Genomic DNA, 13,240 nt, shown 5'->3' with positions numbered 1-13,240 from the left:
GGATCATAATCAATTGTTTCAATGGTTCCCATCATTTCAAATACAGGAGAGCACCAGAGGATCAACATTCTTTTGCAAATATTCAAGACCTAACATACAAATTCAAACAACGGCCAAAATGTCAACACAGAGAGTGAGCGCACCACCACAACCACACACCAGCTCAAGAAACTTCCTTTGAAAAAGAGCACTCCAATGACTGAAGGGACTGCGGACGGAAAAATGGAACACTCCTCCCTCGCCCAGGGAAGTTGAACAATGCAAAAACAATTTAAATTAATTTTAAATATCCTTCCCAAAACTGATGGCCTTCATTCAAATTTAACGGTGCAACCCAATAGGATGTAAGGCACTTTCCAGAAAGTAACAAACTAAAATGCTCCGTGAGATGCAACTCCATTGAAATTTGCACAGGAATCCTCGTATTCCATGACATAATTGCCCAAACCAGTGATTCCTTCAACTGAGTTTCTGCCTAAAATATATGTTGCTGCAGAACACAACCAACAAAAATATTAACCATACATTTAATGCAAAATCACAGTCACAAACAAGTTACCTCAAACTGTATTTTCACACTTGAATCACATAAAAAATATAAGCATTAGAAGCACCCAAATAATAAGACTCGATCAGCAAATCTGTTCACCTCCCACACAAAGACACACAAAAGTCAAACACTAACAAGGAGCATTATATACTTTCTCTTTTAAAGGATCACATTACTTTTTTCTACTCTCAACACCTCTATACACATCTGCAATATAACAGAGCATGTGTTATGGCATGCTGCAATCCATCCCTCATAGCTTCATTTTCAATGTTAAGCCAGACATGTTAGTGAGAAGCAATTTCAAATTTACCCTGCTTCATGAAGGCCACTTATTAATGATCTGAAAACTCACCAAAACTTCATAGAGTGCTGAAAATCAATGCTTGGCTTGCATAGAGATTTCTGCCCTCAAGAAATAATAGATATTGACTGATTTGCATGCTTGCATGTCGATTACCGACATGGTCAGCCAACAGTTGTTTTTACGTGTGTAGTATATATCCACCTTACCTGAACAATGGGAATTGTTGGAAAGCTGCGAGCACGTCTTGTTTGGGCACACAATCCTTATCTCTATAAGTGGAGACCATGGATTAGAAGATGTGGAATATATATATATATATTGAGGTATATAATATATGTATGTATGTTTGGGGAAAACTTGAAGAGAGATAGAAGAGACTGCACATTACATTTCACATGCTTACATACCCCACTCCTGATGCACTTCTAAGAGATAGCAAAAAGGAAGGTTAGCAACAATGCTCTCGTTCAGTCCAAGGGCAGATTTTGTATTTCAGGAAGGATGCCGATCATTGTGGCACAATGCCATTGTCTATGGCAATGCCAATGAGAAATTCACTGACCATCTTTCTATTAGCTGCACGAAGCAACCTAATACCAGTATTAAGTTTTCCATCGCATCACATTCAACTACTAAGGAGTTGCAATCTACAGGGAAGATCAATTAAATAAACTCCTTATTGACTCCAAAGAAAGGCAGTGAAAGCATTCAACTCGAGGAGACATTCATAACATTCTCTAAAGTACAACAAGACACAGATGCACGCACATAAAAAAGAGGGCTGGGCCAAAGCAAAGGGAAAGCAAGCAGCCCACACAGGCAATCATCCCACTTCATGACACCTCTCTCACAAAATGCTCCACCAACACAAATCTCCAATCTCCAGCCTCCCTGAGAACACCCCAACTGACTTTGGCAGCACATTTATCAGATGCACACAAGTCCTGTAACTGAGAAAATAAGGCAAGGCAAAATTTGGCCTCCACTCAGTTACATAGCTCAAGTGAATTGTGGCCATGACTCCTAAATGACTGGATGGCAAATGGCCATCTGCCATCATCACACGTTCATATGCAATTCTTAGGCAGATTCTGAGATGCAGAATTTCTTGAATCTGGGCAATTGAAGAGAGGGGGAAACGAAGGGGCCGAGTCGATTCCAGAGTTATGATATAGCATTACTGATGGCAAACTAATTGAAGAGATATCATATAATATCATTGTAATTATATGGTTACTAATAAACACGCAACCTCATCAGGTGTACAGTTTACTTTGAACGGGCCAATGAGCTAGGATGCCAGCTAAGAATTCTTCAACTTAGCCTCTGCATGGTAAAAATGCATTTTTGCTGTTCCCGATTTGGACAAAAACTTTACGTCTACACCCCTCGTTAGCACTCCAATCAAGGAAAGCAATCCTTTGGCCTCCCCGCCATCATCACATCACATCCAGCCACTCACGCAGTGGACATCTCACTCTTCATCATTAATAACTCTCTTTCCCACCAAGACACAACTAACCTAATGAGATTACAGTTATCAAAACATTTTAAGTTTTTTTTTAATCATGGAGCAGCAAAGGCTCAAAAAACAAAAAAATGAAATTAAGAAATAAATGTATTGTTTAACACGTTCCATGCGGGTGGCATCATAAGATGTCACGAATGTCTTCCATGGGTGGCGGGTGACATCATAAGATGTCATCAGTAGTACATCGTTTCATTATTTTTTTTCGCGCCCGGTTTTGATCCAGAATGTCTTTTTTCGACGCAATTTAGTAAATTAAGATTGCTTCTTTTCAATGGTATTATCCGTTCCTGAATTCTTTTATATCCTCTACCTACTTATCTTTGATTTTTTTGCAATTTTTTTCAATAATTTGGGTCATGCTCTTCGTCACCTCATGTATTTTTTTCTTATTTCTTTGTTATCATTGCGTGATATTAGTGTATTGATGTAACGACGGGCAGGGAGGAACTCATAGGTGTTTCACCTGGTCAATATAAGTTTCATGGTGAGTTTTTTTCCTCGCTCCAAAATTGCTACATATCCTCGCTCCTCCGCTCCGATGCAGCACACAATTACCGATCCAGTGTTTATAAAACGTTAGCAGCACATGATAATTTGAGCTTCCTTCGCAGGAGGTCTTACACTGTTTCTTATACCTCGCTCACCTGTCCCCTTCCGTCCATTCGAATGAAGAGTCCATTTTACAAATTGTCTGGAAAATTCTCTGTTACGGGGCTTACTCCCGGAGGTTGAAACATTGTTTCATTACTACCCTCACTCCACACATGCTTCCTTCAAATGTTAGTCGCGAATGGTGCTCTGTCCTACCACACGGCATTCTGATTCTGCACCTCAGCTCAAGAGTTCAGCTTACATACGTGCTGCCGTGACATATTGTGTTTTCGACTGTAGGCGTTCAAAATGCATAGGAAGAAATATATCTCCCATTCAGAAGATACCACCACAACCGTGCTCAATTCTGGTAAGTGTTCAACACTCATTCTTTCATGTTCAGCAGGATAAATATCTTAATAATGTATTTATATTCGTATAATAAGGAGCAGGAAATAGGAGAAAGAGAAAGTTGGAAGAAGATGAAAATGGCAAGAAAACTGAAGCAGAAACAGGACCATCTGTCTCCGGTGAGTTTCAGTATCTGCGAGTGCAGTTTGGAAAATTTATTCAATTTTAAACATCTTTTTATTTTTTGCAATAATTAAATAATTTTTGTAATCAATAACTAGGATGTTCAAATAATGATCCTTCGCGAGCCCTAACACAGAGATTGACCGAAGACGACTTGAGGAGGCTACTATCTGAGACAGATTCTTCGGGAGAAGATGAGGATTTATGGGAGGAAAGCGCGGAAGACTTCCACCCTGAAATCAGCGACAGCGAAGATGAGAGCGAGGACGAGGACCTTGGAGATTCTGAGCGTGACAGGACCAATATTTCTGCAACTGATTCCATCATTGAAACCATGGCACCAAACCCCTCAGGTACCGATAGATTTTGTGAAATGTGGAAAAATGAGCAGCCTGCTATCACACGGATGCCATTTGCTGGTTGTCCCGGGCAGAAGGAATCCCCTGCTGGCAATCACCCACGCAATTATTTTGACCTCATAGCCAATGAGGCATTTTACGACCTCTTAGTTTCAGAAACCAACATGCAGGCTGAGACCCTTCAATCGGCAAATGTATCGCCACATGCCAGAATAGCCGATAGGAAACATATGTCGAGAGACGAATTTCAAAAGTTCCTTGGGTTATTGTTCCACATGGGAACAATTAGGCTTAATAGAATCCAGGATTATTGGAAAAAGGAAGATTTATTCAATTTAACGTGCTTTTCACGGTACATGCCTCGGGATAGGTGTCTTGGCATTTTGCAAACGCTTCATTTCGCTGCAAATCCTACGGAAAATGAGCCTCTACCAGAAGACAAATTGTTCAAAATCAGGCCATTGATTAATCATTTTCAATGTAGAATGCATGCCATTTATTCACCCGCTAAAGATTTATCGTTGGATGAATCAATGGTTTTATGGAGAGGCCGTCTGATTTTTCGACAGTACATGAAAGGAAAACGTCATAAATATGGCATTAAAATGTATTTGTTAACAGAATCATCCGGAATAGTAATTCGAATGCTGGTATACACTGGGTCAGCAGATAAGGAAGTAGGAGGGCAGGGGCACGTAAGAAATGTAGTACATAAACTACTTCAGGGCAGGGAGGGTTTTGGCCATTCTGTTTATTTAGATAATTACTTCAGCAGTGTGCAGTTGTCTAGAGAACTTCTGGGAAAGGAAATATATTGCACAGGCACATTGCGGGTAAACAGAGCAGGGAATCCCAAGGAAATTGTGTCCCAAAAAATTAAGAAGGGTGAAATAGTAAAGCAGTGGAGTCATGATGGCATCTGCGTCTTGAAATGGAGGGACAAACGGGACGTTTTGGTCATCACCTCCGAGTATGGGAGCCAGTTGCTTGAGGTCCCGAACAGAAAAGGAATGGTGAAATTAAAACCGGAGGCGATAGTTATGTATAACAAATTTATGAGAGGCATTGATCACGGCGACCAAATGCTAGCATATTACCCCTGTGAGCATAAATCGGTCAAGTGGTATAAGAAATTAGGAATACACATCTTTCAGTTGATCATTATAAATAGTTACTTATTGTATCAAAAATACAGTGGACAAAAAAACACTGTACGAGTTCTGCATAGAGCTAATACGATCCCTGGTAGGAGCACAAACAGGCCCTACCTCACGTCCATCCACACCCAAGCCCCCCGAAGCTCATTTTCCCGCTTTCTTTCCTGCCAACGGGGGGAATAGACGGAAACAAAAGCGATGCCGCGTTTGTCACACCAAAGGAGTCAGGAAGACCGTCACCACTTTCTGCCCAGATTGTCCGGATGAGCCCGGATTATGTCTTCGTCCCTGCTAAATTGATTATCATGGGAAGATGCCAGAGAAATAATGAATATGTATTTTTAAGCGTAGTGAAAAAGTTACTCTTTATTTTGTATGCAATTTTTTGATAAGTGCTATATTTATTTTTACAACAATGTATTTTACTTTAAACTATAATAAAACATTAAAAATGTATAATAGTAATGGTTTACTTTCAAAAAAGCATTGCATTGGTCATGCAGAGAAAGCTTACAGCAAATTGTTGGAATCAAAAAAATTGAAGAAAAGTGTGTATTCTTCTTCATCGACTTATATTGCTTCCTAGCGAAGGCTTCCTCGGATTATTACTTTGGAAGGACCTAGCCAATCAGGTTCTCTACTGTGAATTGCCAAATGTGCGGGAAAAAATGTAAGTTTGCTGTAGAGAGCCCAATAGACCATTTGCCCGGACCATTGCAGTGTTTCTAATCATTTGTTTTGTTTTCGATATGCAGGAAGCTAAAAATACTTTACAAAATATTGCAGTTTAACTGTCAAAATTATATCCAGTACTTATTATTATTTAATGTTAGCAGCTAAAATTGAAATGAACTTTAGAATAAGAAGGGGTTTGTTGCAATTTGAAAAATAGAATTTGCGGGTATTGGTGTATTGCCGGTTGCATAGGTACATTGTTTCGCCATGGCGGACGACATCTTAAGATGTCACGAAAAAAAAGTTTAAAAATAAATATTTACCGTATGTTATCGGCAACTTTAAATATCAAGGTAATCATTATAAACCGAAATCTATTGGAAATTAAAATAAAAAAATTCCGTCACCGGGAACACCCAAGATTTTGTCGGCCGCATGGAATGTGTTAAACATTCTTCGTGCCTTCACTTATACATCCATTGTAATGAAACAAAAATCTCATAAAATTGATGGATGGACATAAAAATTAGTGTAACTCCAAGAAAATGATGAAATTAAAAATTTGATGTTTCACAAATTTTAGCAACCAACCCACATTTCACTTATTCTGCAGTCAATGAACAAGGTGGCACACAAGATAAGTATGTAGGCTGCATGAGAATGTGCAGTGAGTAACCTATGTCCTCTACACGAGAGCACTAAGCGCTAGTTAAGTGCCCATCTACTCACATTTGCATCCATATTTCCTGCCTTAATTTCTTATATGCCCTTAGTGATTTAGGCAGAAGATATCCATTTGCATACACTTGCATAATTATCAAATATGATGCCGATGAAACTTACAAAGCATTAATTTTCACTTTGCCGAAGTCTTTGAGAGCACAACCCTCACATCCACAGTGAGCTGTCCACGACTTCGTGGGGCCTCTCTCTCCCATCAAAGGGAGATGGGAGTGAGTGTTCATTAGTAAGCCCACCACTAACTCTCTCAATATATGTGCCTTGCCGGTCAAATGGAGGTGAATATGCGAGGCCCACAGCCACCTCTTTGAACCTAGCAAGGTGAAAGGAGCGTGAAACCCCAATCCGGGAATTTTTTGGAGACGTGCTCCTGGTGCAAGGACGACCTGGAGTCGGTTGGAGAGGGAATGAAGCTGCTACCGGGAGAGTGCAGCGCCATCACACCACTCATTCCATTCCTTTCCTCGAGCCCCCATTGGTCTCTAACACCCAATTCTGTTAGGCTGTGTATTTTGTCAGTTCATTAAACTGGTGCTAATACGACATTTCCACGAGTTGTTTTTTTTAATGCTACCAACGATTCATCGCGTTTCAATATGGCAGAAAAACTGGGTTAGTGGTTGCAGAAATAAAGTATTTTCTTGTGTTCTCAGATATACATATTTTACATAATCAGCATTTCATTTTTTACAATAGTTTTTACGACTGATATTTAATTATCTCTTAAGAATTCGTTGCAATGAGTATTTATTAACATATTCAAATACCAATAGCTTGTGATTGACAACAAGTGGACTTTCATCTCAAGAGCACTGAGCAAACTGAGATAAATCCTGAGCACAGAGCGCAATAACACTCTGCTACAGAACTCAATGAGTTAGTGGTGGGTGAGCTCTTGCCCCAGTATGGCATTGGACTCAACATTCAACATGGCATTGGAATTGGATCGGTGCAAAGCACAATCTCGTCAAAACAAGTGCTGCCCTCTCTGCATGATTGCCTCCTTCCCCTAAGGTGGCACCACGCAAGCCGCCTTCACTCTTCATTGGCTTAAATGTCCCTCATTAAGATTCAGTATTTACTTAGTCTCTCAGTTGAGCTCTGTCTAAAGATTTAATTGCTGTGGATTGCCATGTATTAGCTGGCAAAAAACATAATTCAGAGCTTAATGCAAACAAAATGGTTTTCTGTAGTAGCATAAAATAATTTTTTTAAATGTAGCATCAGTTCAATAGCAAGTAAATAAATTGAGGTTACCTTTACGTCCATACACCGAGTACTATGCAGCAAGTTTTTTTTTCCATTGCATATTTAATTCACAAGCAAACGTCACGGAAATGAGATAATAAATATTTACCCACTTTAAGGTAGGCCATCATAGTTCATAGAAGACAATGGAAATGAATGTAAACCCTGAAGCAAGAAAGTCCATGTAAATAAATGTTTTGATGAAATACTTTCTGTAATATTCGATCCTACCATGTGAATGGCTGTGAAATTCACATGAATCGCAATGAGAAAAAATTCCCTAGGACTGCAAATCGAAGCACAGACCTTTGGCTTTCCAGGCCAATGGGCAGACCCCTATTCCTAATTTCCCATGCACTCGAGGCTCATGTTAGGCCCTGGCATAGGTCGATCCAACGTGTGGGAGAAAAGACTTCCATGAAGCCACAACTGGTTGAGAGCCTCAAATCAAACAGGAAAGCCAAAGGTGCTGCACCATGGTCTGATTGCCAGTCGAGGGGAAGTCAAGTGAAAGCCATCCTTCAGCGTTACCCTTTCACCTCTGCCCCCCCCTCTCCCCTCTTGCTCCACTGCCATCCTGCCAACCAGCAGAGAGAGCCACCCGAGCAGAGCTCCTCGCGCTCACTGTAATCATCCACTTCCATGTTTGCCTCATCCTTCCAGGGTACCTACGCATGGCTATAATGGCATCAAAACTGATATTTTAGGAGCTCAACTTGCTTTTAAGTGATAAAAAGCCTTCTCCTCCTGTTAGCCTTTGTTCTGAGTCTACACAAACAGCTCCCGTAAGTCAATTTCAAAAAGAGAGGTTTTTGCACATGCAACTAAGATTGAAATGGCAAGTACTGTATAACCTGATGGGTTTGATTCTGACAGTACGGTTCACTTACATTTCTTTGTTTCAATTGAAAATTGCCAATATTTCCATTTAATCTAACACTTAACAAAGAAGGAGAATTATAAGGGTTTTGTTCAAATCTGTTCATTAGTAAGACTCTCAGTTTCTTGGGTTTTGGGTCATTGCGATTGACAGTAACAGTTAGTTTTGCCAGTCATCCTCTAAGTGCCTTCCGGTCAAATATGCTGCTCAGTATTTTCTCTGTCTTTAAATACTTATGCGCACCAAGGTTGAAACTTACCATGCAAAGATCACTTGGCTTGGCTTATCAGGATTCAAACCAAAATATCCCGATTGCAAGTCAGCCATGCTACCCCCAGATAGCACAAAGTAAGAGAATTATGTTTCTTATGGATTTCTTGCGGAAAAAATTGATAAGCAGCTTATCATACACTAAGGGGCTTATATAAGGCAAGGGTAAGATTTTAGGGAAGAATAGGTAAGGAATGCCATCAAATATCCTCAGACAGCGTAAGTCGCTTCTGTTGGAGCACCAAAGGCGGCTGAACAGCGTACTAAACTCACTACGCTGCTCACCCCTACATGAAGTTAGAGCCTACCAGTGAAATTCAGTGAGTCTTTAAAAGAGCTTAACAACTGATAACAGATTTTCCCGTAAATAGAAAAAAATTAACAACAGCAAGAGGCTGGCAGGTGAAGATACAAAGCATAATACAAGTACTATATCCTTGTGGTAGAGAGAAAAAAAAATAACACCAAGGAGAAGCGAACGTATGACCTTCGCATTCTCAGCTTTACACGCTATCTATTACACCATGACAACCGATGAATGCACAAGGCATAGTTACCATTTTCCAATCCGATGATATAGAAAAACTTAGCTGGTGCGTGAATGAAAAAACTAAAATTATTCAAGGTCCACACAATCTAACAATCTAATTTTAATTTATAGTCTGATAACCCCATACAATACGTAATTTAAAGATTCCTTCCAGCATTTTTATATTATTCTACATCGCAATTCTTGTGAAATTATGCGTTTTTCTTGCGACCGTTGTTTTGCCATCATTTCATAAATGTGAATCATTTTCAAATTGTGGCCATATGATGTTATTTCTCCTCATAATAAAGAAGCACTACAATAAAAACATTATTCTAATATACAAATGCCTTAACACTCTGAAACGATGGGATAATAACAGCATCCACGGAAGTGCTGAAAGTTTGGCATCCATTTTGTCATTACTCTAGTAATGTACTACTTGTTCCAGGCAGCGCTTTTTATGGCCCACTTTCTTGTCCAACTGTTTGCTGATTTGCAGCTTCTCTGAGTGCTCTCTCATCCATGATTGGTGGAGAGGATACCACACCTCTCCATTCAAAGTAATACTGAAAGTTGATGTTATTTTCTTGGCCTACTTTAGGCTGCTTTCAGTCTGAGCACCCTCTGTTGAGAAGCTACGACCCGTACCGACAGAGCAAAAGGGAAGAATGGGCAAAAAGCAAGAGAATATAATTCACCCGTAGGGACATCTCACAAATTGACACATTTTACACTAGAATGCAACTGGGGATAAAAATTACAACAAAGAGAACTGGAAAATGGAAATAAGTCACCCCTTCATCTTCTAAGCCCAAATCCCTGAATTCTAACGTTTCTGTAAATAAAAGGACAGTGTTGACGAAGAAAGAAGGAGAACAGAAAGTCCCCGTGAGATCGTTTTCTCTTCGCCCGGCCAAAAGGACAGTTGCCGTTTATGTGGGTCGAATCTGTAAGGATACGACAATTGACGAGGTTAAACATCATGTCATCAAAAATATTGGTATCGATTGTGATTATGTTGATACAGTGTCGGGAAAAAGCTCTTTTGGCTCTTTTTAAATAGGAGTAGATTCCACTGATCTTGAAAAAATTCTTGATTTGCAATATTGGCCTGTTGATGCCGTCTACATCCAATGCTGAAAAAACCTCTTGACTAGGAACATCGCTACCTCTCGTGACAGAACGATCACTTTCCGTGCTGCATTTAAATATACAGTGCCTACGAAATAAACTTCTCGAACTTGAAGCCTTATTAGATACCTTTCATCCTGATGTGCTGTGTCTTTGTGAACATTGGCTGACCTTACAAGAACTTCCTACTATCTCACTTCATGGGTATATCATGCAGATGCGTATATGCAGATGCGTATGCCCGTACTCATCATAAAAAACGGCGGCGTCATCATATTCGTCAAAACTAATCTAACAATTGTGTCAAACCAATTTTCTAGTCTGCAACTAAATGAAGAGCGAACTTTTGAGTGCTGTGTTACTTGCTTAGCTTTAAATAATCATAAGAATCTGTATACATTAAGTGTGTACAGATCTCCACTTGGTAACTTCACAGTGTTTCTAGATAAACTTGGCTATTTATTAGATGAACTTTATAATGTTGGTAACAATGTCCACATCATTCTAACCGGTGATTTTAATTGCAATTTACTAGTTGATGATAATTCATCTAAAGATTTCTTGAGATTGCTTAAATCCTATAATTTAATGCCTACGATTACAGCTACACCCACCAGAATTACACCAAATTCACAATCACTGTTGGATAATATTGTTTCTAATATACGCTTAAATAATTTAAATACTAAAGTTCTCAACTCCACCATATCTGATCACTTTCCCGTATTATCTTATTTAAACGTAGACCCACGTACACATTGTCAACATTCACATCTCACCAGAGTTTATTCGCAAGAAAACATTGACACATTTATATCCCTATTGGAATCCTCTGACTGGTCTGTTATATATAATAGTCATTCATTTGAAGCAAGTTTTCAATACTTTCATGACTGTCTTCAACACTCATTCGATGTTGCCTTCCCCCTCCGTCCTATGAGAAGAGCTGCTTTATCGCATAAAAAACCTTGGGTTACTGACCAAATTCGCCACTTTTCTGTCATGCTCAAAAATCTTTCTGCCAGAGTTAAATGCCCAAATTGTCCTCTCCTTCATGATGAATATAGGGCCAAAAAAAAGAATTATCGGAGACTATTGGAACTTTCCAAAAAATCCTATAACAATGAGAGGGTAATTTCATCTAGTAATAAGTCCAAAACATCTTGGGATATTATTCGAGAGTCAACGGGAAAGTTGCATCAGCACATTCTCCCTAGGATAGCTCAATCCAGTGATAATGCACACATTGATATCACAAATTTAGCAAATGAATTCAGTAACCTTTTTACAATTACACCACAGTTACCCACCTCTCTTACCTCTTCTGCAAACTTGCTCCATAGTCCAGAGTCTAGTGCTTTTTCAATTTTTATTCATCCTTGTACGGAATCGGATTTACAAGCTATAATTTCAACCCTAGCTAACAAAAACTTTTCGGGCCCTGATCACATCCCAGGGAGAATATTATATATCTCTTATAGATGCATAAAGGAACCTCTTCTATTTCTGATTAATGAATCCCTTACTCAAGGGATTTTCCCATCTTCTCTCAAGCATTCCATTATTAACCCTTTATATAAAAATAAAGGCTGCCCCAATAATTTGGATAACTATAGACCAATTGCTAAACAAAATGTCTTATCTAAAGTATTTGAAAAAGTATTCTACAACCAATTAATGTCTTTCCTGGATAAATATGCCTTAATCTCCTCAAATCAACACAGCTTCCGTAAAAATCGCTCTACTACATCTGCTCTATTCCATGCCACTGACTTTATTTTGTCCTCACTTGACAACAATCAAAAAACTGTAGGAATCTTTTATGACTTCTCCAAGGCATTTGATTTTGTGGATCACTCTCACCTACTTCGTAAACTTAGGTAATTATTTTGGAGTGAGAGGCATTGCCAATAAATGGCTTCAGTCATACCTCAGCAATCGGACACAGGCTGTCTCACTGTCTGTAAATGGCAGTATATACTCTTCCAAAAGTACTTCTACCACCGTAGGAGTTCCTCAGGGTTCAATCTTAGGCCCAATCTTATTTTTAATCTACATAAATGATTTAGCTCATTCCCTCAGTAATATTCCAGGTTCTAAAGTCATATTATATGCTGATGATACGAATATTTTACTTTCTTCTCCAACTCAAAATGACATTATTATGAGCTCTAAAAATGCAAATGATAGTATTTTAAGCTGGTGTACAGCTAACAAATTGATTTTAAACACACAAAAGACACACACTGTTCAATTTTGTGGCAATAGCAATGTTCTCGAGAGCATCCTAATTAGATTGGATAAAAAGTCTATTGAGAATGTGTCCCACACAAAATTCCTTGGTGCATACTTATGTAGTAATATGTCCTATGAGATGAATATTGACTTCTTAGCCAACAAACTAAGTTCAATCTGCTATCTATTAAGACACCTTAGGAACTCTGTTGATTTAAATATTCTTCTTACATTGTATTACGGTATCTTTTATTCTCGAATGTCATACAATATAATTTTTTGGGGCTCATCCCCTCATGCCTCCAAGGTGTTCACATTACAAAAACGTGCAATTAGAATCATTGCATAAAAACCTTTTGATGCTCCCTCCAAGCCTATTTTTAAAGCACTTAACATTCTTCCACTCCCGTGTGTATATTTATTATCAATTTTAATTTTTGTACGTTATAATCTTGATTTGTTTATGCTCAATTGTGATGTTCACAAATATGAAACTAGG

The 13,240-nt window shown here is 38.9% G+C and overlaps 1 protein-coding gene across 17 annotated transcripts in view; it reads right to left on the bottom strand.

Moving 5' to 3' along the window:
* The window catches only part of LOC124160101 (calcium/calmodulin-dependent protein kinase type II alpha chain), a 320,103-nt gene that overhangs the window by 37,319 nt on the left and 269,544 nt on the right, over window positions 1-13,240 (bottom strand). For 9 of the 17 annotated variants that reach the window (XM_046535829.1, XM_046535832.1, XM_046535836.1 and 6 more), the window contains one exon: window positions 1,064-1,126. The exons of the other annotated variants lie outside the window; for them this stretch is intronic. In XM_046535829.1, coding sequence (XP_046391785.1) covers window positions 1,064-1,126 — 63 coding nt within the window. The remainder of the gene's footprint in view (window positions 1-1,063; window positions 1,127-13,240) is intronic. 17 annotated transcript variants of the gene reach the window in all.

This window comes from Ischnura elegans, chromosome 6 (assembly GCF_921293095.1).
Source record: "Ischnura elegans chromosome 6, ioIscEleg1.1, whole genome shotgun sequence".
In the NCBI taxonomy this organism is placed as follows: Eukaryota; Metazoa; Arthropoda; class Insecta; order Odonata; family Coenagrionidae; genus Ischnura; species Ischnura elegans.
This window is presented reverse-complemented; position numbering and strand designations above follow the sequence as displayed.